Source organism: Apium graveolens, chromosome 8 (genome assembly GCF_009905375.1).
Source record: "Apium graveolens cultivar Ventura chromosome 8, ASM990537v1, whole genome shotgun sequence".
NCBI lineage: Eukaryota > Viridiplantae > Streptophyta > Magnoliopsida > Apiales > Apiaceae > Apium > Apium graveolens.
In genome coordinates, this window is record NC_133654.1 from 226,409,354 (window position 1) to 226,435,590 (window position 26,237).

The 26,237-nt window shown below is 35.5% G+C and overlaps 1 protein-coding gene across 1 annotated transcript in view; it reads left to right on the forward strand.

Annotated features, from left to right (window-relative positions):
• LOC141680399 (uncharacterized) overlaps positions 1 to 24,550 on the forward strand; it is a 32,833-nt gene extending 8,283 nt beyond the window's left edge. Inside the window, exons 2-9 of the mRNA XM_074486635.1 lie at positions 15,610 to 15,665; positions 17,873 to 18,140; positions 18,252 to 19,747; positions 19,991 to 20,501; positions 20,760 to 21,473; positions 21,603 to 22,331; positions 23,014 to 23,068; positions 24,438 to 24,550. Of these exons, the coding sequence (XP_074342736.1) occupies positions 15,610 to 15,665; positions 17,873 to 18,140; positions 18,252 to 19,747; positions 19,991 to 20,501; positions 20,760 to 21,473; positions 21,603 to 22,331; positions 23,014 to 23,068; positions 24,438 to 24,550 (3,942 nt within the window). The remainder of the gene's footprint in view (positions 1 to 15,609; positions 15,666 to 17,872; positions 18,141 to 18,251; positions 19,748 to 19,990; positions 20,502 to 20,759; positions 21,474 to 21,602; positions 22,332 to 23,013; positions 23,069 to 24,437) is intronic.
• The last annotated feature ends 1,687 nt before the right edge of the window (positions 24,551 to 26,237 follow it).

Below are 26,237 nucleotides of genomic sequence, written 5' to 3' on the forward strand. Positions count from 1 at the left end.
AGGGAGGCCCAAGCTAGGCCTTTGAGCCACATCAAGTTTGGGAGTTGCCTTATGATCAGAAAAGTCTAGTATAGAAGTTTTGGAGGTAAACTTGAAGTGTAATAGTGTCTAATGCACCCAAGAAACCATAGATGCCATTCTAAAATTTACCATAATAAGCACCTTCACTTACCAAATAGTTTTAGAGTACTTATGAGTGAGGCCTAGTTTGACCACTATAGTTTCAAGATAGAAAAAATCAAGAAGAGTGAAATACCCAAGTTAGGGTCAATAGGAATTGGATGGTTTAGTAAAGGCACATCGAGTTAGGAGGCCAAAATTTTGAGATTTTGTCTAGTTTAGCGATCAAGTGACTTAAGTTGTGGAGCGAGATCATCCAAGCCTAGTGTTGCAATATGGTGTGTGTGATATTATTTGGTACTTAAATATGGTATGTGAGCATATGTGGCTATGTGTACTATTATGCTTATAAGGTGATTATAAATTGCGTGTATATAGGCCTAAGTGCCATTGTGTTTAATTTCGATTTGCAAATAGGTTGAGTTGGTGAGAATATATTATAATGAGGCTATTATTAATTGTGTAGGATCTCGAGACGAGGGTAAACTTGCCATAAAGGTCGAGTAAAGCTTCCAGTTGCTCCTACCTGCCAGTCCAGTCCAGCCTTTCTCAAGGCAAGTGATTCAACCTGCCTTTTTCGTTTACACTGCAAGTGTGTGATAACTAGTTCATATATATGATGCGAGTATTTTAATTCACCTTGATATACATGAACCAAGTGGTTTCGAATCTATATCTGTAGTATATGAAAATGACATGAACCCTCAAGTATTTATTTCAAGTAGTTTAACTTTACTTGAAGATTGCTATGCAAGTAAATCAAAAGTCCTATCATGCTAGTATACCCAAGTAATTGTGATGTTGAACCATGTGCAAAGTTATACTCAGTAACCTTATCTTAATACCTAAAAGTAAGTTATTCCTTAACAATTATCCATGATTGTTTGATAACCCTATCTTTACCCTAAAGCATGACACTCTGTTATACCTTGAGCTGATGTTCATTTTCTCTTTTTATACCTATATCTCTTATGGAATCAATAATGCTCACCTTCTCTATATTTTAATACCTATACCTCATATGGAACCATTGATTCTCACTTTCTCTATAGAAACCTTGCAAATTCTCTTGATAAAGTATGGTTTAGTGGATCTATTTCTAGTACTTCAAAGTTAATCTAAAACCTTGTTTAAGATGTTTATTAATTATCAATCGACATCAGTTTTTCAAATGATTAAAAATTTGGATTTTCAGTCCCAAAGGGGGGTAAATGTTTTCTTTAAATAGTGGATCTGGACTGAGACGCGAGTCCTTTCCACACTTAAATTGTAGGCTTAAAAGTTGCCTAAGGATCCCATTAATGTTTTACTTCGCGGCTGATCACCGGCTGTAATTCGTAGCGTCATAAAATTGTTTTTGATTAAGAATTGATTTTGGAAATGTTTTGATATAACAAATGATGACATCACCCAAAAGTTCATCTCTTGTTATTATTAGCTCTATCTTCACATTGTCATATACCTCGATTTATGTTCTGTATCGTATTGTTTAGCACTTGTTGAGCATTTGGCTCACTACTTGCTTTCACCCTGATATTACAGCTAGCAGCTTTCAAGTAGACAGCACGTAAGACTTGTGATGCCGATGCGTATGTTCGAGCTCAGGTAGAATAAGAGATAGTTTTGTGCGAGGACTCGATATTAAAACTAGTTGTAATAGTTAATAGTGTTGGGCTGTTCCAAACCCTAAAATGTAAGATCTTGGATTCAGTTGTATTTACTTTCTTTTAACTATTGTAATAGTTTGTATATTATGTATTGTTAAGTTGGGGGTGTGACAGGTTTTGGTATCAGAGCTAAGGTTTAGAGTCCCTGGACAACCTAAATAGGTTATAGGATATATGTATAAGTTATAGATATTATGCGAGAGAGTAGGTCAAGTAAATATATTATTAATACTCTTCTTATATATCTATGCATGATTTGTTAGCAAAAGGCGCACTCCTCGTCATCCTGTGGGTCAGACGACAATATTGCTTCCTCCGTGTATGCTGAGTTGAGGCGCGAGTTTGACATGCTTCAGGGCAAGTACGACCGACTGATAGACCGATTGAAGAACGTGTATCCAGACAGCCGAAACTATGAAGGGAAGCCTAAGGAGCAGATGACTGTGAGACTTGAGAATTTGGTTCAGTACGTCAACACTAAGCTTGAGGAGATGCCATCGCACCGAGACCGTACCAGCCAGTATATCATCCAGATGGTGGTGGATGAGCTCCAGAGTATTGTGAAGACGCTTCGAGAGGAGAAGACTACCAAAACCCCATTTTGATGGAGTGGAGCCTTAGTTCTTTTCATTATCTACCTTTCATGTTGTTGTATTATCGATCTATGTAGAACTCCCTGTTGTTCCTTTAAATAAGCATGTTATTCCTAAATTCAGACCTTATTCTAATCTTGATGTATTGTGACCTTAAATTTCAATGCACTATCGTTCCGTTTGCTTTCAATTGTTTATTTTACGCCTTTATACGCATCACCCTATTTGTTTAATTTGAAACTTGACCTCATATGTGAATAAGAATGCCATGCGACACCCTCGAATTATTTCATTATTCATACCTGTTTTGACATAACTCTTATTTCAAGATCATGCCACCCAAAAAGAAGAACCCAACAACCACATCTACCACAAATCCAAATATTCTTTGATTACTGGAAACTTACAACAGCAAACAAACGCTATATCTCAACAACAACTAACTCTTCAACAACAATTTGAAAACCAAGATAACCAACCACACCAACCACCTGATCCACCAGTACCACCTCGACAAGTTGTTACTTTCAAGGCTTTTCAGAATGTGAATCCACCTGCATTTCATGATACCACTGATCTAATAATAGAAAACACATGGATTAAGGAAATGGAAAGAGCTTTTCAATTGGTACAGTTAGGGGACGATCAGAAGACACCATATGCTACTTACTTCCTGAAGGGTGAAGTCATCTATTGGTGGGATTCAGTAAAAGCTATGGAAGGAAATCAGCAAGTTTCTTGGTAATGATTTAAGAAGTTATTTCTGGAAAAGTATTACCCTAACTACATGCAAAATCAGATGGAGCTTAAATTTCTTGAATTGAAGCAAGGGAGTATGTCTGTACTGGAGTATGAGAAGAAGTTCACAGAGTTGTTAATGTTTGTGACAAAGTATGCCAGCAGTGAGGAGGAAAAAGTAAAGAGATTCCAACAAGGATTAGAGTCTTGGATCAGAGATCGAGTGGCTATGTTTGAGCTTGATACTTATGCAGGCGTAGTGCATAAGGCTACTCTGATTGAGAGTAATGGGATATAGTCAATGAAGGAAAGGGATAACAAGAAGAGAAAGGTTCCATTCTATGGAGAAAAGTCTGAAGCCAGAAACTCACAAGACAGGAATATGAAGAAGATTGGATTCCATAAAGGCGGAAATTTTCAAAAGAAGGGAAATTTGAGCAAAAGACAAGAATCAAAGAGGAACAACCAGGCAAACCAAGGACAAGTTGGAGAAAACAGATTTCAGAGACCAGAATGCAAGCATTGTGGAAGAAAGCACCCCGGAGTGTGTAATAAGCTGAGCATAACATGCTATAAGTGTAACCAGAAAGGACATTTGGCAAACGAGTGTAAGATGCCGAAGCCGGGAGTTACATGATACAAGTGTGGAAAGACTGGACACATAGCTAGGGAGTGCAAGTCAACCAGACCAGTCAAAGCTCTGATAAACGTGGAAGTACCAGGGCAAGCATGCCAGCTGAGGTATTGGCCTTACCTCCACCACCTACAATAATTCGGCAAGCAACAGCAAGGACATTTGATTTAAAAATGAAGGACGCTGTTCAGAACTCTGAGGTGATAGCAGGTACACTTTTACTAAATAATGTCAAAGCTAAAGTATTGATTGATTCTGGAGCGACGAGATCTTTCATATCAGAAACTTCTGTTGATAAACTTCAATGTGATAAAATGGTTATGAACGAGGTAGTAAATATGGTAATTGCGAACCAAGAGAAGATTCCTGTGAGTCAACTCTGTCCAAAGTGTGAGATTGATATTTCGGGGTATAAATTTTCAACCGACGTGATACTCTTCAAGTTGGGAGAGTTCAATATAATTTTAGGCATGGACTGGTTAGGGAAAAATAATGCCCAGATTAATTGTAAGTCCAAGAAGGTGTATTTAAAGACGGAGAGTGGAGAGAAAGTAGTATTTAAGGGACAGAGGCAAGAGCAACTGTTTTTTACAATTGTCCAAGCTAAGAAGTTACTTAGGAAAGGTTGAGAGTCGTTCCTAGCTTATGTAATGGATTCAGAAAGGGACAACCTCAACATAGAAGATATTCCTATAGTCAACGAATTCCCAGATGAACTACCAGGCTTACCGCCAGATCGACAAATCGAGTTCGAGATCAACCTTGCTCCGGGCACGAAACCAGTTTCGAAAGCCCCATATAGGATGACACCAGCAGAAATGAAAGTTGGCGAGCCAGTTACAAGAATTGTTGGACAAAGGAGTGATAAGGCCAAGTACGTCGCCATGGGGAGCACCTGTTCTGTTCGTAAAGAAGAAAGATGGAAGTATGCGGTTATGTATAGATTATCGGGAGTTGAATAAGGTGACGATTAAGAACCGTTACCCGCTACCAAGAATAAATGACCTATTTGATCAGCTGAAAGGAGCAAAGTGCTTTTCAAAGATTGACTTGAGATTAGGATACCATCAATTAAAGATTAAAGAAGAAGATATTCCAAAGACATCATTCAAGACAAGATACGGGCATTATGAATTCTTAGTAATGCCTTTTGGATTGACTAACGCCCCGACAACATTTATGGATCTGATGAATCGGGTATTTAAAAAGTGTTTGGACAAGTTCGTAGTGGTGTTCATTGATGACATCCTTATTTATTTAAAGTCAAAAGAAGAACATAAACAGCATCTATGGATAGCATTGGAGATACTCCGACAAGAGAAGTTGTATGCCAAGTTTTCTAAATGTGAGTTTTGGTTAAAGGAAGTTCAATTTTTGGGACACGTCATTGGAGATAAAGGAGTTAAAGTGGATATGGTAAAGATTGAGGCGATTATAAGTTGGGAGAGGCCAAAGACACCTACGGAAGTGCGAAGTTTTCTAGGATTGGCAGGATATTATAGAAGATTTGTCAAGGATTTTTCGAAAATTGCCACGCCATTGACTAAGTTAACCAGGAAGAATCAGAAGTTCGAATGGAATGCAGAATATGAGGATAGCTTTCAAGAGTTGAAGCAGAGGTTGGTAACAGCTCCGGTGTTAGTACTACCAGACGACCAAGGAAACTTTGTGATTTTCAGTGATGCTTCACATAAAGGATTGGGCTGTGTGCTAATGCAACACAATAAGGTGATCGCGTATGTGTCAAGACAGTTAAAACCGCATGAATTAAATTACCCTATGCATGACTTGGAACTAGCAGCCATAATATTCGCACTTAAGATTTGGAGACATTATCTCTACGGAGAAAAGTGTGAGATCTACACGGATCATAAAAGTTTAAAGTATATTTTCACTCAGAAGGAGCTTAATATGAGGCAAATGAGATGGTTGGAATTGATTAAGGACTATGATTGCTCGATAAATTATCATCCAGGAAAGGCAAACGTTGTAGCCGATGCTTTAAGTAGGAAGGAAATATTGAATATGATAGCAACACGAAAAGAATTGTCTGAAGAGATTAAGAGATTTGAATTGGAACTTTGTGATTGTGGAATAGTTGAAGAGGTTTGTCGTACAATGACTTTTCAGCCAACATAATTGGAAAAGATAAGGAAATGTCAGGAAGAAGTAATGAAGGAAGAGAAAAATCATTTAACTGGAGAAGAGATTGGTACTCAAAAGGATGAGCAAGGTATACTAAGGTTTTTCTCAAGAATTTGGATTCCTCATGTACTTGAATTGAAGAATGAGATTTTGCAAGAAGCCCACAATTCAAGATTTTCAATCCATCCGGGAAGCACCAAGATGTATCGAGACTTGAAGCAGAACTTTTGGTGGCTAAATATGAAGTGAGAAGTGGCAGAATTGGTTGCGAAGTGTTATACTTGTCAGAAAGTGAAGGCAGAACATTAGAGACCAAGCAGATCAATTCATCCCCTAAAGATTCCAGAATGGAAATGGGAAAATATTGCTAAGGACTTTATAGTGGGACTACCGCGAACGAAATCCGGACATGACGCTATATGGATTATAGTTGATCGCCTTACGAAGTCGGCGCATTTTCTTCCAATTAATGAGACGTCGTTATTGGACAGATTGGTTCATCTGTATGTGCGTGAAATCGTACTAAGACATGGAGTACCCGTATCGATAGTTTCAGACAGAGATCCCCGATTTAACTCGAGATTCTGGAAGCGATTTCAAGAGAGTCTTGGCACGAAGTTGAACATGAGTACGGCATATCATCCGCAGACTGATGGTCAGAGCGCAAGGACAATTCAAACAATCGAAGACATGTTGCGCAGTTGTGCAATTGATTTTGCAGGAAGTTGGGACGACCACTTGCCATTAGTAGAATTCTCCTATAACAACAGTTATCACTCCAGTATTGGCATGCCTCCATACGAAGCTTTATACGGACAAAAATGCAGATCACCAACTAGTTGGGATGAAGTGGGAGAAGGAAAGATTCTAGGCCCAGAATTGGTACAACAGTTGCATGAGACAGTCAAATTAATTCAGAAAAGGTTGCTTGCTGCTCAAGATAGACAGAGAAAGTATGCGGATCCAGCGCGTAAGGATGTTAGATTCCAAGTAGGCGAAGCCGTTTTGCTAAAGGTGTCACCAAGGAAAGGGTTGTCTAGATTTGGCAAGAAAGGGAAGTTAACACCTAGATATATAGGTCCTTTTGAAATTTTGAGTCAAGTGGGGAAGGTGGCTTACGAGTTAGCCTTACCACCTCAGTATCAGCATGTGCATAATGTGTTCCATGTGTCATTGCTTAAGAAGTACAATCCTGATGCCAACCATGTGATATAATATGAACCTGTAGAAATTCAGGCAGACCTGTCATTTATGGAGAAACCTGTCAAATTACTCGACTGGAAAGTAAAGAGTCTTAGGAATAAGTCGGAAAAGTTAGTGAAAGTACTTTGGAAGAATCCCAAGGTCGAAGAATCAACCTGAGAGTTAGAGTCTGATATGCGTTCCCGGTATCCTCATATGTTCTTTTAGATTCTGGGGACAGAATCCTTTAAGGGGGAGAGGATGTTATGACCAGCATTTTGTGTAATATTATTTGTGAACTTTGTATAATATTAGAGCAGATTATAAATATATTTAGTGATTGTACGTATGTGTGAATGGAATTTGCTGCATTATAAGTTACTTTATGTAGATTATAAATTTTTCAAAGCAAGAGTTTTATTATTTGCCTTTATTTTTGATTTATAAGGAATATTTTATACCTTGGGAAAAAATTTTCTTTTAAAAATTATTTCATTCACAAATTTCAAAAGTGATCGCATAAAATTTTTATAAATCCAAGTTATTTTATGGTACAACTTTTATAATTTTTGGAATATTAATTTTATTTATAAAAATTATTCTTTACAACTAATTGTTTATTTAATTTGCAATTTACTCTTTTGCCCATGCATGCAAATCACTTCTAATTCAACTCAAGGGCACTAGAGTCAATAAACACCCCACTAACCACTCCTACCAAGGCCATTTTACTAGAATACCCTTGTATGCAAGTTTGTTTTCAAAAAGAGAAGGGAGGGAAGGGTAAAAACACACTCCAGTCACAAGTTGTATATGAGTAATTTCATGATCATACTCAAACTCACACTCAACCAAACTCACTCTACTCCAACTCACTTCTCTCTTTTTCTTTTCCTCCCCCTCTCTTCCTTGCTCTCGGCCGAAACCCCCATCCCCACTCCCCTACATTTTTTTCCATCCCATTTCTCATCTTCCCTAGTGTAATTCCCCTACCTATATTTATTTTATATACTTCCTAAGAATTTTGTGATTAGGAGATGAAGTTTCATGGTTGCATGTGTAGCTTTTGTGTGATCTCCAAAGAGAAACTCTTGATTCTTGTGAATTTAAGAGCTCTCTATGAGATACATTTCATATATGTTTTAACCAAGTGTTTTATGGAGAAACCATCCCTTAAAAACCTTTGAATGCTACTTAAATTTCACTATATAATCATGTTTAGCCATGCTACTTAGTTTTAAGATGTAAATATGATGATCAACCATGTTGTGCATGCTACTTTTTTCGAAATCATGTTTTCATGTTTAAAAGTCTATAAATTCAAATTATTTGTGCATAAAATATATTGTTACCATGATATATTGCTTAATAATAGTTAAGAGAAGATATATTTCATAATTATTAAGGTTGGGTAATAGGTTCAAGTCGAATTTACAAGAATTTAAACTCCATATTTAGCCGAAACATTGTTAAGTGTTTTCCATGAGTTGCATGTTGTATTTTTATTTGCATGTAGGTGTTCTAGGGCATGGATGATCTCCACTCTTGTTGAGGCACTATTTTAGGATATTGATGCACTAGGTTTGTTTTGGTAAAGGTTGGATGCTTGGTTAATAAGTGGGAGTTAAGGTGGAAAGGGTTTAGTTAGTGTTTGGATTTTTCCAGAATTTTTTCACTAGTTTGTGGGGAAGTTTTGATTCGAAATTTGTTGTGTACTTTGAGGCCCAAGCCACCAGAATCTAGCACTAGGAGTATAAAATAGGTTTTAGGTGTTTGTTGGAGGTTTGTAAGACGTTTGGTTAGGTGCACGAGTGGAATCACAAAATCTGTCCAGCAGGGGACAGTTTTGTTGCAACTTAGAAATGGGAAGTTTTGACCATGTCATAGGTAGGCCCTCATTAGGCCCTGTTGGGCCTTAGTTAGAGGGAATGTCAGAGGAGTTTTTCCAACCATAGTTCATAGTATTTGAGTTAGAATCATGTGTCACAAGTTAGTTCATGTCAGGACCTGTTCTGTCCAGAAAAAACAGGGGAACCATGGACTTTAAGCTTAGGCCTAGGGAGGCCCAAGCTAGGCCCTTGAGCCACATCAAGTTTGGGAGTTACCTTATTATTAGAAAAGTCTAGTGTAGAAATTTTGGAGGTAAAATTGAAGTGTAAGATTGTCTAATGCATCCAAGAAACCATAGATGTTATTCTGAAATTTACCTTAATAAGCACCTTCACTTACCACATAGTTTTAGAGCACTTATGAGTGAGGCCTAGGTTGACAACTATAGTTGCAAGATAGAAAACATCCAGTAGAGTGAAAGGCCCAAGTTAGGGTCAATAGGAATTGGATGGTTTAGTAAAGGCACATCGAGTTAGGAGGCCAAAATTTTGAGATTTTGTCTAGTTTAGCGATCAAGTGACTTAAGTTGTGGAGCGAGATCATCCAAGCCTAGTGTTGCAATATGGTGTATGTGATATTATTTGCTACTTAAATATAGTATGTGAGCATATGTAGCTATGTGTACTATTATGCTTATAAGGTGATTATAAATTGCGTGTATATAGGCCTAAGTGCCATTGTGTTTAATTTCGGTTTGCAAATAGGTTGAGTTGATGAGAATATATTATAATGAGGTTATTATTAATTGTGTAGGATCTCGAGACGAGGGTAAACTTGCCATAAAGGTCGAGTAAAGCTTCCAGTTGCTCCTACCTGCCTGTCCAGTCCAGCCTTTCTCAAGACAAGTGATTCAACTTGCCTTTTTCGTTTACACTACAAGTGTGTGATAACTAGTTCATATATATGATGCGAGTATTTTAATTCATCTTGATATACATGAACCAAGTGGTTTCGAATCTATATCCGTAGTATATGAAAATGACATGAACCCTCAAGTATTTATTTCAAGTAGTTTAACTGTACTTGAAGATTGCTATGCAAGTAAATCAAAAGTCCTATCATGCTAGTATACCTAAGTAATTGTGATGTTGAACCATATGCAAAGTTATACTCAGTAACCTTATCTTAATACCTAAAAGTCAGTTATTCCTTAACGATTATCCATGATTGTTTGATAACCTATCTTTACCCTAAAGCATGACACTCTGTTATACCTTGAGCCGATGTTCGCTTTATCTATATACCTATGTCTCATATGGAACCAATAATGCTCACCTTCTCTATATTTCACTACCTATACCTCATTTGGAACCATTGATGCTCACCTTTTCAATGTTGTTAAATACCTATGTCTTATCTGGAAACATTACCTAGAACCTAGTTTGACCTTGTTCCTTCATACTATCCAATAACCCTGCTAAATTTCATTGTCAAAATCCTTTTAAATAGAAACCTTGTAAATTCTCTTGATAAAGTATAGTTTAGTGGATCTATTTCCAGTACTTCAAAGTTAATCTAAAACCTTGTTTAAGATATTTACTGTTTAAGTAATTAATTATCAATCGGCATCAGTTTTTGAAATGATTAAAAATTTGGATTTTCAGTCCCAAAGGGGGATAAATGTTTTCTTTAAATAGTGGATCTGGACTGAGACGCGAGTCCTTTCCACACTTAAATTTTAGGCTTAAAAGTTGCCTAGGGATCCCATTAATGTTTCAGAACCCAGCGAGGTTCGGGATTACTTCGCGACTGATCACCGGCTGTAATCCGTAGCGCCATAAAATGGTTTTTGATTAAGAATTGATTTTGGAAATGTTTTGATACAAAAAAATGTTTCCATCACCCAAAAGATCATCTCTTGTTATTATTAGCTCTATCTTCACATTGTCATATACCTCGATTTATGTTCTGTATCGTTTTATTTAGCACTTGTTGAGCATTTGGCTTACTACTTGCTTTCACCCTAATATTACAGCTAGCAGCTATGGTTAGATTCGAGCAGATAGCACGTAAGACTTGTGATGCCAATGCGTATGTTCAAGCTCAGGTAGAATAAGAGATAGTTTTGTGTGAGGACTCGATATTAAAACCAGTTGTAATAGTTAATAGTGTTGGGCTGTTCCAAACCCTAAACTGTAAGAACTTGGGTTCAGTTATATTTACTTTCTTTTAACTATTGTAATAGTTTTTATATTATGTATTGTTAAGTTGGGGGTTTGACAATATCGATAAGTCAAAATATCACTAGAGATCTTTGATATATCGAAATTCCAAATTGAAGACATGAAAATTGGAGATATCGACAAGTCATTTCTTCACTAGAAAACTCTAGAGATATCGATAAGTCAATATATCACTAGAGGTCTCTGAGATATCGATAAGTCAAAATATCACTAGAGATCTCTGAGATATCGACAAGTCAAAATATCACTAGAGATCTCTAAGATATCGATAAGTCTATTTTCCACTAGAGAACTCAGAGATATCGATAAGCCAAAGTGAAGACATGAATAAAAGAGATCTCGACAAGCCAAATTCTCTTATAGAGAACTCAGAGACCTCTACAAGTCAAAGAAACTATAAAGTAATGAGAGATCTCGATAAGCCAATATACTTATCGAGATGTCAAGTTCTCTATATACCAAACTAGAGATCTCAAGTTAAAACTCAAAGTACAAAGTGCAGACCAGTTCAATATCCGAGATTATCAATTAACAAACAATCCAATCAGTTGAACTGACAAGTCTTCAAAAAGCAGTTTGAAGAGTACAAGATCAAATGCCAAGATTAACTGGTAAAGCAAAGTCACAGGCGTGCAAGATTAGCAAAGATACACTAAGCCAAATATAGAAAGATTTGATTATCCAAAAAAAGGGTTTAGTACATGTTGTTACATGCTGTGTAATAACTAGTGTTTACTATTCTATAAAGTAAACACTGGATGCTTTGTTAGAAGTAACAATTTAGATAAGAAAAATCTTGTATTCTCTTAAGGAAGAAGTTAAGCTCTTTATCAACAAAGAGCCTAGAAATTTTCTAGCAAAACATTTTTAAGTTTAATATAAAATTAAGTGAGTTTTGAAAGATCCGTGTTCATTATTGTTACATGTTTAATTTCAGTATTAACACATTTCACTACAAGGTTTAATTTACTTTGTTCACCACCATAAACAAATCAAGAAAAGCAGAAAAAACTCAAAAACACATTCACCCCCCCTCTATGTGTTATTCATTACCTAACAGTTAATTTAGTTGAGCAGTCTTGCATTCCAAATATTTTGAGTAGATTCCTGGTGTATTTGGATTGATTTATGAAGATTCCTTCATCAGTCTGTTTTTATAACCCCAGCAAGTAACTCAATTCTCCCATCATACTCATTTGATACCTGGACTGCATTAGCTTTGCAAATCTCTCACAAAGTTTAGCATCAGTAGATCCAAAAATAATATCATCAACATATATCTGTACTAATAACAAGTCCTTAACATGGTATTTATAAAAGATAGTTTTATCAATTGTACCTCTTGTGAAACCACTCTCTAGCAGAAATAGAGAAAGTGTTTTATACCAGGCCCTTGGAGCTTGCTTCAGTCCATAAAGTATTTTATCCAGTAAGTAGACATGAACTGGATACCTTGGATCAATAAACCCTGGAGGTTGTTCAACATAAACTTCCTCTTCGAGTTCTCCATTTAAGAATTCACTCTTCACATCCATTTGGAACACCTTAAACTTCTTGTGAGCAACATAGGAAAGAAAGATTCTTATTTCCTCTAGCCTTGCAACTGGAGCAAATGTCTCATCCTAATCAATGCCTTCTTGTTGTGAGTAACCCTTTGCAACCAGTCTTGCTTTATTCCTTATAACAATGCCCTCACTGTCAGTTTTGTTTTTGAACACCCACTTTGTGCCAACTACAGATCTCTTCTTTGGTCTTGGCACAAGAGTCCAGCCTTTGTTCCTTTCAAATTCATTGAGCTCTTCTTGCATTACTGTGACCCAGTCAGCATTTTTCAGAGCTTCGTCAACCTTCTTAGGTTCAGTTTGAGATAGAAAATAATGGTAGAGACATTCATTCTGAGTGGATTTTCTTGTTCTTACACCAATGTCATAATTTCCAATGATTAAGTCAGGTGTGTGTGACTTAGACCATTTTCTTGCAGATGGAAGTTGACTCCTTGAAGACGAACCTCCACCTTGATCCATGAATTCTCTATTATTTCTTTGATTAGTATCACTGTTTGTTAGGAATATGTGTATAAGTTTGATGATAAGTTAAACAAAACACTTAAGTAGAAAGCTAGTGTTTATAGCCTCAACGGATAAGACCATCTTGGCTATCCGTTGAAGGAGTAGCTTTACTTAGCAATAAGTTTAGTATTGTAGCACATTTCATTCTCTGGATTCAAGTTGTAATTCCTAGATGTTGTAGGAAATTATCAGTCATGTTGACTACTAGTGGATATGCAAATAGGAGGGCTAATTGTAAATATTTCATGCCTTGTAATTTTGTATAAGTGAAGAAGTATCAACTGATATATAATACCTTCAACGGATAAGAAACAAAGCTTCAACAGATGTCTCTAAAGCTTCAACGGATAATATCCATCAACGGATAAGTGCTTCAACGGATAAAGACTTCAACTGCTAATGCATCAACGGATAAAGCTTTAACGGATAAAGTCTCAACGGAGAAGGCATCAACGGATGAAAGCTTCAACGGATGCTTAGTTCATTAGCAGTTGATAGTGACAATTCATAAGCTGACAGAGGCACATGGGTTGACAGAGACAAACTGGAATGTGGAAGCCTCTAGGAGGAATCAAGAAAATGCAGCATTTCCATTCTGGTACAAACAAGGAAGTATTCAAAGATTAACAGCTAAGCCTAAATTGCATTGGATAGAGAAATGAAGAAGAAACATGTGAAGAGCCTTTTTAATTGTATTTTACAGTTTTATCTTCACTTGTAAACTTGGTGATATATAAACCAAGTAGCAGCTAGTAATTAGATGTGAATTTTCCAGAGCTGTTTAGAAAAATCCAGAGAGAAAATCATCTAGTTTGTACTAGGAAGCAGCTGTGATTTAATTCTTTGAATCACAGATTTTCTGAAATAACACATCTCTGGTGGAACAACAAATCCACCAGAAAAGTTTTTAAGTTCTCTGTGTTCTTTACATTTGTGTTTGAATATATATCTGTCTGCATTAGCTTCAAGCAATTCACACACATTTGCTCACAAAAACACTTAGCCTTAGAAACTGCTCAAAACTTGAAAAAGTTTTGAGATTTACATTCAACCCCCTTCTGTAAATCTCATTGTTAGTCCACTGGGAATAACAATTGGTATCAGAGCAAGCTCTTAACATACAAAGAGTTTAAAGATATATTCTGCTAACATCATGAGTAAGAAGGATATTGGTGTAAAGATTCCGATCTTGGAAAGAGATAATTATCATCACTGGAAAGTGAAGATGCATTTACATCTTCTCTCTCAAGATGAAAGCTACATCAACTGCATTGAAAATGGTCCTCACATCCCTCACAAGGTGGCCACAGCTGCTACTGCAACAGTTGCTGTTGGACAGTCTATTCCCAAACCAAAAGCAGAATGGACTGTTGAAGATATTGAAGAGGTTCACAAGGACAAGAAAGCCATGCCATGAACATTCTGTTTAATGGCCTAGATCAAGATATGTTTGACAATGTCATTAACAGCCAAACTGCTAAGGAAATTTGGGATACTGTGCAGCTTATCTGTGAAGGTACTGAGCAAGTTAGAGAAAATAAAATGCAGCTTCTCATTCAACAGTATGAATATTTTCATTTTGAAGAAGGATAATCATTGAATGACACCTTCAACAGATTTCAGAAACTGTTGAATGGATTGAAACTATATGGCAGAATGTACCAAGTCAAGGATTCCAATTTAAAATTTCTAAGGTCTCTACCAAAGGAATGGAAGCCTATGACTGTTTCTCTAAGAAATTCTCAAGATTATAAGGACTTCACACTTGAAAGATTATATGGAATTTTGAAGATATATGATATAATACCCCATATTTTATTTGGTACATTGTTGGTGCAATAACTTAGTAAATATTTATTAATTAATTTTAGAATTCAAAATTATGGATAATGTTTTATGTAGATAATAGGCTGTTAAAAATTTGAATTTTGTAAGCTATCTTTTAGTTGTTTAAAATTTGAATATGAGTCAAACCGGGTGATAGTTAATAGTTTGTTGAGCTACTTATTATATAAACAGAGTCACCCTGTTAGTATTTTCACACAAAAACTCATCTTAGAGCGACAGATAACAAAATGGAAAATGAGTAGTATTATATAACTTATGAGTGAGATAGAAGAGTTGGTGCATAAGAAAGGAAGCTTTGGATCTACATGTGCAAGAAGGTCAACTGGAGTGTCACTGTTAAAATATTGGGTTATTAAAGATTAAGAGAAGGAGAAATAGATTTTTGGGTTATTAAAGATCAAAAGGAGGAGAAAGATAGCTAGGTCGGCCAAAACTTTCAGAGAAATGTACATCTTGAGGAGGTTTATTTAAAATTTAATTATGTAATTTATGATGATTACTATTTATATTGTATACTAATATTAATCATTTTATTTTCAGGTTTATAATTATTTGTACACATTTTTTTTACATATTAAATCAGGCTCTAAATTCAGGTAAGTTTTATCAAATTATTATATTATTTGTTTATGTATTTATATATTGTGTTAGGTTATTGTTTAATGCATGTTTAATTGATTTAATTGATTAATTGTTATTTGTACTGGCTACAAGATGTTTAATTAGTAGTATTTTAATTAGTCATGTTCCTGTTGTTTTTGTTTTTAATTTTTATGTCATTAAGTTGGTTTAAGAAATTATATGATTCTCAAGTTTTTTTTTTATATTTTATTAAGTGGATGATATGGTACATTTTAATATTGTTAGTGTCTGGCTAGTTTTGTTAATTATTATTTACTAGTTATGTGTGTGAGTTGTTCACAATATTATCATGTTATATTATGCTAGTTTGTTAATATGTAAAAATATTTGTAAAATAAAATCTATTTTTACAAGATTTAGTTTATTGAGATTTATTAAAATTGACAAAATATGTATTTGTAGGACTAATGATATGCATAGTATTTTATTTTACAGGAGATATGTAGTCAAAATATTTTGTTAAATAAGTTAAGTAATTAACAATTGGTTGTTTGTTTATCTAAAATTATAAATTGTTTACATTTGTTAATCTTATTACATTTTCCTCATAACCTATTTGTTACTTTTTTTTACCAATATGTTATTAATTAATAAATGTGTGAGAGGTGGATTTGATAAATATTGTCGGTATGTGTTGATAGACAGAGAGCATGCTATATTTATTTTTATCAATTTCTTAAATTATTGTTACAATTTAATGTGTTAAATTAATGTATAATTTAAGTTTGTCTACTTTTATAAAGTCATATATTTAAAGTTTTCTACACTACTTTTATAAATTAATAAAATATCTTTTATATTTTGTGAACCAGCTTGTATATTATTCAGATTATTTGTTAGTTATATGTTTATACTACTCTAGCATGAGATGGTGATAATCTGTATTAGTTGTGGTAGCTGTATAAAATATTATAATTTTGTTAGCTTACTTTTTAGTGGGTTTTAGAGTTTGGCGTTTATAAATTATATTTGTGTTGATATTATAGATTGGTTTGGAGGTTGATTTGGAGCTAAGTAGTGATTTAATAATTTAGACTCATTCCAGGTACGAGTATCTTTCATTCTCTCTTCATTTAAAATATATTTTCTTCCCCTGTACTTATTGTCCCATCATATTTATCTTATCAAATTTTATTTTGTTAAGTGTATATGTACACTTGTTAATTTTTGCTCAGCCATCTTTGATCCATGTTGTTGCTTAACCACTTTTGATCTATGTTGCCTATTAGTATACTTGATTTGTCACATGCAACTTTTATTTTCAATATTATTGGAAACACTTTGTAACCATTTGTTATGGGCTCTTAAACTTATCTGTGTGGGTAAATCACAGACGAGGCACATGGAGTTTTTGCAGTCTTTGATGCTCTCGGCACTAACTCGTATAAGTGCTATGAGTATACGAGCATGTCTCTGGGGTATGAGGCATGATTAAGATCATGATCATTTTGTTTGTTTGGGAAATGTTTTATACATTTCATTTTATCCTTCTTGTGGATAACCGGAGAAGGAACTGTTTGCACTGTGCTTTGCTTAGTGTTTACTAGCGAGCAAAGGTTTTATAAGATGCCCTTATTAGTACCCACCTTACTTGTTCTCAGCCATTTCTTTGATTTTGTTTGGATTAGTTGGTTCCTTGCTTCTAAATAATTACTGTCATATTACTCATCCTCTTGGCTAATTATTAAAATCAAATATATTCTTTTGCTTTACCTTTTAATGATATATTCGTACTGGGCATTTGGCTCACTCGTATTTATTTCTTTCCACAGGTAGTCGGGGGTAAAGCGAGGGTATGATGAGTGTTGCCCAGATTTTAGCTTGTTATCTAGTTGAAAATAAAGTCAAGTACATGTTTTATTCCATATTATTTTGGATCTTGTTAGAGAACTTTATTTTGAAGATTTTGAACTTTTATTAGTTTAATAAATTATGTTTAGCTTGTTTTGCTTTCATTAATAAATAAGACTTAGCTTGTGTAACATCTACTTGTTTAAGTGGGGTGTTACAACGTTGGTATCAGAGCTTAGGTTATAGTTTCTGTAGACTGTCCTTTAGGATTTGACCTGTGAGTTTTGGGTTGACTCCATACGGGTAGATTTAAGATTTTTGATATGATTTTGTGATATATATGTCTGTGCACTCATAAAATTTCATGCAGGATGGCAAGAGGTAGCAGTAGTCGAAATACCGGGGGGAATGATAATCAGCAGATTGTTATGGATAGGAGTACTTTTATGGAGATGTTGCGGGAAGTTCAACGTGGACAGAATCCCACTGCTAACGGGCAAGATCGAGATGGTCAAACTATGTTTGATCGTTTTATGAAGCAAAGACCCAATTGTTTTAAGGAGGCCAAGACTCCCATGGATGCTGAAGCTTGGATAGATCACATGGAGAAAATTTTCAGGGTCTTGGAGTGTTCAGAGGTAGAAAAGGCTCGATTTTCTACTTATCGTCTTGAGGGGGATGCTAATACTTGGTGAAAGTCTGTGGTAGCGTCGGATGCACCTGGCTATGAAAATACTCTTACTTGGCAGGTATTCAAAACTCAGTTTGACCAGAGGTATTTTCCAGCCAGCATACGTGAGGAATATGTAAGGGAGTATCAGAGTATTACTCAGAGAGATGATGAGTCGGTGGCAGACTTTCAAGTCAGATTTCAGAGGTTAGCTGGTTATGCAAGATCTGTGGCTGGGTCAGAAGCGGATAAAATCATGAAGTTTAAGTGGGCATTGAAGAATTCCATCCGCAACCATATCATCTCTAACCGCTATACATCTATGGACACCTTGGTTGACAGTGCCAGAGATCAAGAGCTTCATCAGGCTGACTTTCTCAAGAAACGAGACATGCAAAATCAGAAAAGAAAAAGAGAAGATGACTTTTCCGAGCGTCGACATGGATTTCAGAAAAATGGTGGTTCTTCAGGTGGATTCAAACCAAATGATCAGAGGTATAATACTCGGAATTTTCAGCAAAAGAATGGAAATCAAGGAAATGAGCAAAAGAGGTCTTTCAACCAAACTGGAAATAAGGAAGCATCTAAGTGTGAGCATTGTGGAAAGATGCATGGAGGAAGCACTTGCTATTGGGCTACTAGAGCATGCTTCAATTGTGGAAAGAAGGGTCACACTATTCGAGACTGTCAGATGCCACCAAAGAAGCCTTGGGATCGTAAGGATCAGGGAGAGAAAAGTAACCAGAAGACTTCCGGTCGTGTGTTTTCCATCACTACAAAAGATGCTGCAAGTACTCCAGGTACCATTTCAGGATCACTTTCTGTCGGTAATGGAAATGCTATAGTCTTATTTGATACTGGAGCTACACATTCATTTGTCTCTACATCTTATGCTAAACACTTAGACATTGCATCCACTGCACTTATATCAGATTTTTCTGTTGGCACTCCTATGGGTGTAACTATACTTGTAAATTCTCAGTATCTTGATTGTGTAGTTAGAGTAGACGATAGAGAACTACTTGTAGATCTCTTACCTATTCAGATGAGGGACTTTGATATCATACTGGGGATGGATTGGCTGGAGCGACACAAAGCTACAATTGATTGTCCAGGAAAAAGAATAATTTTTGGCGACTCCAATTCGCCCGAGTTCGTGTTTCAGGGTTCTAAGCCTAGTGGTTGTGGAAAATTCATTTCGGCCATCAAGGCTAAGAAGATGATTGCTCATGGATGTGAAGGATTTTTGGCTCAGGTGATTGACACGTCCAAAGTGCAGCCAGACTTAGAAGATGTTCTTGTTGTTCGTGAGTTTTCAGATGTATTTCCCGACGATTTGGAGGGTCTTCCTCCAGAAAGAGAGGTGGAATTTTCTATCGATTTGTTACCAGATGCACAATCTATTTCTAAGGCACCTTATAGAATGGCTCCGTTAGAGCTACAAGAGCTGAAAGAACAGCTGGAGGAGTTACTTGATAAGGGTTTTATTAGACCCAGTGTTTCACCTTGGGGAGCACCAGTTCTATTTGTGAAGAAGAAGGATGGTTCGATGAGACTCTGTATTGATTATCGAGAGTTGAACCGAATCACAGTGAAGAATAGATATCCATTACCGAGGATCGATGACTTATTTGATCAGCTTCAAGGAGCAAAATACTTTTCGAAGATTGATCTACGGTCAGGTTACCATCAACTAAGAGTGAAGGCAAGTGATATTCCGAAGACAGCATTCAGGACTCGTTACGGACACTACGAGTTTCTTGTTATGTCTTTTGGATTGACAAATGCACCTGCAGTTTTCATGGACCTAATGAACAGGGTATTCAAGGATTTTCTGGACAAGTTTGTGATTGTGTTTATTGATGATATATTGGTGTATTCAAAGTCATGGGAGGAACATGAAGAGCATCTTCGAATTGTGTTGGAAACACTACGGAATAACAAATTGTATGCAAAATACAAGAAGTGTGAATTTTGGCTTGATCAAGTTGCATATTTGGGACATATTGTATCAGCAGATGGAATCAAGGTGGATCCAGCCAAGGTTGAGGCTATTACCAATTGGCCAAGACCTAGCACTGCGACGGAAGTGAGGAGTTTCTTGGGACTCGCGGGCTACTATCGCCGATTTGTAGAAGGCTTTTCGACAATTGCGATGCCATTGACACAGTTGACTCGAAAAAGCAACAAGTTCATATGGACCGATGAGTGTGAGACTAGTTTTCAAGAATTGAAGAAGAGACTTGTGACATCACCAGTATTGACACTACCATCAGGATTGGGAGGCTATGTGATTTATAGCAATGCTTCGAAGAAGGGACTTGGCTGTGTATTGATGCAACATGGAAATGTGATTTCCTACGCTTCAAGACAATTAAAGCCTCATGAGGTGAATTATCCGACACATGACTTAGAGCTTGCAGCCGTCATTTTTGCATTGAAGATATGGAGACACTATTTGTATGGTGATAAGTGTGAGATCTTTACTGACCACAAGAGTTTGAAGTACATATTCACGCAGAAGGAGCTTAATATGAGGCAAAGACGATGGATTGAATTATTGAAAGACTATGATGTGAGCATTCAGTATCATCCCGGCAAGGCTAATAAGGTTGCAGATGCTTTAAGCAGGAAAGATTTTGGAAATTTGGCCGCTTTGGTGACGCAACAACAACCTCTTCAACGTGAGATTGAGAAATTTGGTTTGGAGTTTTATCATCAGAATACAGTTGGTATGGTAGCAAGTTTGCATGTCGAGCCTAGTCTTATCACTAGGATTAAGGCAGCTCAGGATGGAGATGGAGAATTATGGTCTTTTGTCCAGAATATTGATCCTGAAAAGCAACCAGGATTTCATTTTGATGATCATAGCATTCTATGGATGTATAATCGTCTATGTGTGCCTGCTAACAAGGAACTCAGGGAGGAATTGATGGAAGAGGCCCATAGATCACCATTTTCTATTCATCCAGGTGAGACAAAGATGTATCGAGATTTAAAGGAACACTTTTGGTGGAGCGGCATGAAACGAGATATTGCCGATTTTGTTTCGAAGTGTTTGACTTGTCAACAGGTGAAGATTGAGCACCAGAGGCCAAGTGGCTTATTACAACCATTGGAGTTACCTACTTGGAAGTGGGAGAATATTTGCATGGATTTTGTCATAGGACTGCCTAAGACTTTTAAGAAACATGATGCGATATGGGTGATTGTAGACAGACTCACTAAATCTGCTCACTTTTTGGCAATCCGTGAGAATATGAACTTGGAGAGCTTAGCGCTATTATACAGGAATGAGATTGTTAGACTACACGGGATTCCAGTTTCGATCGTGTCCGACAGAGATCCCAGATTCACTTCATGATTTTGGAAAGGATTTCAAAAGGCATGGGGCACCAAGTTGAACTATAGCACAACTTTTCATCCACAGTCGGATGGGCAGTCAGAGAGGACAATTCAGACCTTGGAGGACATGTTGCGAGCATGTGCATTAGAGTGGTATGGAAATTGGGATGACTATTTGCCTTTGGTTGAATTTGCTTATAATAACAGTTGGCAGAGCAGCATTGGTATGGCTCCTTTTGAGGCACTATATGGGCGCAAGTGTAGAACACCTATTTGTTGGAATGAAGTAGGAGAAAAGCTTTTAGAAGGTCCCGATCTAGTCCAAGTCACTACAGATAAGGTAGCAGTTGCTCGAGAAAGACTTGAACAAGCTCGATCTAGGCAGAAGAGTTATGCTGATAAGGGTAGGCGAGAATATGAATTTAAAGTAGGAGACAAGGTCTTCCTTAAGGTATCTCCTCAGAGAGGCATTCAGCGATTTGGTCAGAAGGGTAAGCTAAGTCCGAGGTATATAGGACCTTTTGAGATTCTTGAGAGGGTTGGAGCTGTGGCATATAGAGTTGCTTTACCGCCAAAATTGTCACGGGTGTACAATGTGTTTCATGCATCGGTTATGAGGAAGTATGTATATCATCCTAATCATGTTGTTCAGTATCCCTTAGATGCATTTCGTGAAGATTTGTCTTGTGAAGAAGAAGCTGAAGCTATATTGGCGAGGGAGGAGAGAGTGTTGCGCAAGAACACAATCCCTTTTGTTAAAGTTTTATGGAAAAATCATGATGTTCGGGAAGCTACTTGGGAAACCGAGGATTCAGTTCGCGCAAGATATCCGTACCTCTTCGAATCAGGTACTTCACGAGAATTTCGAGGACGAAATTATTTTAAGGAGGGAAGAATATAATACCCCATATTTTATTTGGTACATTGTTGGTGCAATAACTTAGTAAATATTTATTAATTAATTTTAGAATTCAAAATTATGGATAATGTTTTATGTAGATAATAGGCTGTTAAAAATTTGAATTTTGCAAGCTATCTTTTAGTTATTTAAAATTTGAATATGAGTCAAACCGGGTGATAGTTAATAGTTTGTTGAGCTACTTATTATATAAACAGAGTCACCCTGTTAGTGTTTTCACACAAAAACTCATCTTAGAGCGACAGATAACAAAATGGAAAATGAGTAGTATTATATAACTTATAAGTGAGATAGAAGAGTTGGTGCATAAGAAAGGAATCATTGGATCTACATGTGCAAGAAGGTCAGAGAAGAGCTAACTGGAGTGTCAATGTTAAAATATTGGGTTATTAAAGATTAAGAGAAGGAGAAATAGATTTTTGGGTTATTAAAGATCAAAAGGAGGAGAAAGATAGCTAGGTCGGCCAAAACTTTCAGAGAAGTGTACATCTTGAGGAGGTTTATTTAAAATTTAATTATGTAATTTAAGATGATTACTATTTATATTGTATACTAATATTAATCATTTTATTTTCAGGTTTATAATTATTTGTACACATTTTTTTACATATTAAATCAGGCTCTAAATTCAGGTAAGTTTTATCAAATTATTATATTATTTGTTTATGTGTTTATATATTGTGTTAGGTTATTGTTTAATGCATGTTTAATTGATTTAATTGATTAATTGTTATTTGTACTGGCTACAAGATGTTTAATTAGTAGTATTTTAATTAGTCATGTTCCTGTTATTTTTGTTTTTAATTTTTATGTCATTAAGTTGGTTTAAGAAATTATATGATTCTCAGGTTTTTTTTTACATTTTATTAAGTGGATGATATGGTACATTTTAATATTGTTAATGTCTGGCTAGTTTTGTTAATTATTATTTACTAGTTATGTGTGTGAGTTGTTCACAATATTATCATGTTATATTATGCTAGTTTGTTAATATGTAAAAATATTTGTAAAATAAAATCTATTTTTACAAGATATAGTTTATTGAGATTTATTAAAATTGACAAAATATGTATTTGTAGGACTAATGATATGCATAGTATTTTATTTTACAGGAGATATGTAGTCAAAATATTTTGTTAAATAAGTTAAGTAATTAACAATTGATTGTTTGTTTATCTAAAATTATAAATTGTTTACATTTGTTAATCTTATTATATTTTCCTCATAACCTATTTGTTACTTTTTTTTTTACCAATATGTTATTAATTAATAAATGTGTGAGAGGTTGATTTGATAAATATTGTCGGTATGTGTTGATAGACAGAGAACATGCTATATTTATTTTTATCAATTTCTTAAATTGTTGTTACAATTTAATGTGTTAAATTAATGTATAATTTAAGTTTGTCTACTTTTATAAAGTCATATATTTAAAGTTTTCTACACTACTTTTATAAATTAATAAAATATCTTTTATATTTTGTGAACCAGCTTGTATATTATTCAGATTATTTGTTAGTTATATGTTTATACTACTCTAGCATGAGATGGTGATAATCTGTATTAGTTGTGGTAGCTGTATAAAATATTATAATTTTGTTAGGTTACTTTTTAGTGGGTTTTAGAGTTTGGCGTTTATAAATTATATTTGTGTTGATATTATAGATTGGTTTGGAGGTTGATTTGGAGCTAAGTAGTGATTTAATAATTTAGACTCATTTCAGGTACGAGTATCTTTCATTCTCTCTTCATTTAAAATATATTTTCTTCCCGTGTACTTATTGTCCCATCATATTTATCTTATCAAATTTTATTTTGTTAAGTGTATATGTACACTTGTTAATTTTTGCTCAGCCATCTTTGATCCATGTTGTTGCTTAACCACTTTTGATCTATGTTGCCTATCAGTATACTTGATTTGTCACATGCAACTTTTATTTTCAATATTATTGGAAACACTTTGTAACCATTTGTTATGGGCTCTTAAACTTATCTGTGTAGGTAAATCACAGACGAGGCACATGGAGTTTTTGCAGTCTTTGGTGCTCTCGGCACTAACTCGTATAGGTGCTATGAGTATACGAGCATGTCTCTGGGGTATGAGGCATGATTAAGATCATGATCATTTTGTTTGTTTGGGAAATGTTTTATACATTTCATTTTATCCTTCTTGTGGATAACCGGAGAAGGAACTGTTTGTACTGTGCTTTGCTTAGTGTTTACTAGCGAGCAGAGGTTTTATAAGATGCCCTTATTAGTACCCACCTTACTTGTTCTCAACCATTTCTTTGATTTTGTTTGGATTAGTTGGTTCCTTGCTTCTAAATAATTACTGTCATATTACTTATCTTCTTGGCTAATTATTAAAATCAAATATATTCTTTTGCTTTACCTTTTAATGATATATTCGTATTGGGCATTTGGCTCACTCGTATTTATTTCTTTCCATAGGTAGTCGGGGGGTAAAGCGGGGGTATGATGAGTGTTGCCCAGATTTTAGCTTGTTATCTAGTTGAAAATAAAGTCAAGTACATGTTTTATTCCATATTATTTTGGATCTTGTTAGAGAACTTTATTTTGAAGATTTTGAACTTTTATTAGTTTAATAAATTATGTTTAGCTTGTTTTGCTTTCATTAATAAATAAGACTTAGCTTGTGTAGCATCTACTTGTTTAAGTGGGGTGTTACATATGAACTTGAGATGGAGCAAGATGAGCTGTTGGAAAAGGGAAAGAGAAAAGGAGGATCAATTGCACTTGTAGGTGACAGTGAGAAGGTTGGAGCCAGGAATGAGGAGAAGACAATGCCAAGTCTCAAAATTGGCACAAACAAATCAGAATCATGCAAGGGTAAAGAGCAAGTAGCTGAGGATGAAAACAATTCCAGTCAGGATGACTCTGATGATGTTGATGAACATCTGGCTTTTTTGTCCAGGAGGTTTGTAAAGATGAAGTTCAGGAAAAATACAAAATTCACTAAGCCAAACAAAAACATGGTGGACAAATCCAAGTTCAAATGTTATAATTGTGGCATTAGTGGACACTTTGCAAGTGAGTGTAGGAAGCCAACCTCTGATAAGAAGAAATTTGAGCAAGTTGATTACAAAAAGAAGTATTTTGATTTGCTCAAACAAAAGGAAAGAACTTTTCTCACTCAAGATGATTGGGCAGCAGATGGAGTCAATGAAGATGATGATATGGAATATGTCAACCTAGTCCTGATGGCTAATTCTGATGAAAATGAAACTAGTTCATCAAGCAACCAGGTAATTACTACTGATCTCTCTCAGCTTTCTAAAAATGAATGCAATGAAGCCATAAATGATATGTCCAATGAATTATATCATTTGCGTGTTTCCCTTAAATCACTAGCTAAAGAAAACACTAGGATCAAAGCGAATAATGTGTTTTTAAGTGATAGGAATGCTGTGTTAGAGGATCAGGTAATTGAGCTTGAAAAGATTAAACTTAAATGCTTGACTGTTGAGAGTGAACTAGAAGAAGCTGTTAAGAAAGTAGAAATTCTTTCTAAACAGTTAGAAAGTGAGCAAGAGGTAATCAAGGCCTGGAAAACATCTAGGGATGTTAGTGTTCAGATTGCCAAGGTTCAGGGAATTGAATCATTCTGTGAGGATGCCTGGAAGAAAAACAAAAAGGAGTTGGAATTAATTGATGGATTGTCAACGGATGTGGAATCAACGGATGTGGAATCAACGGATGATGAAAGTTATCCGTTGAAGGAAGAAAAGGAGCATCCGTTGAAGGCTCATCAATTAAAACAGGCAAGTAATTTCAAAAATA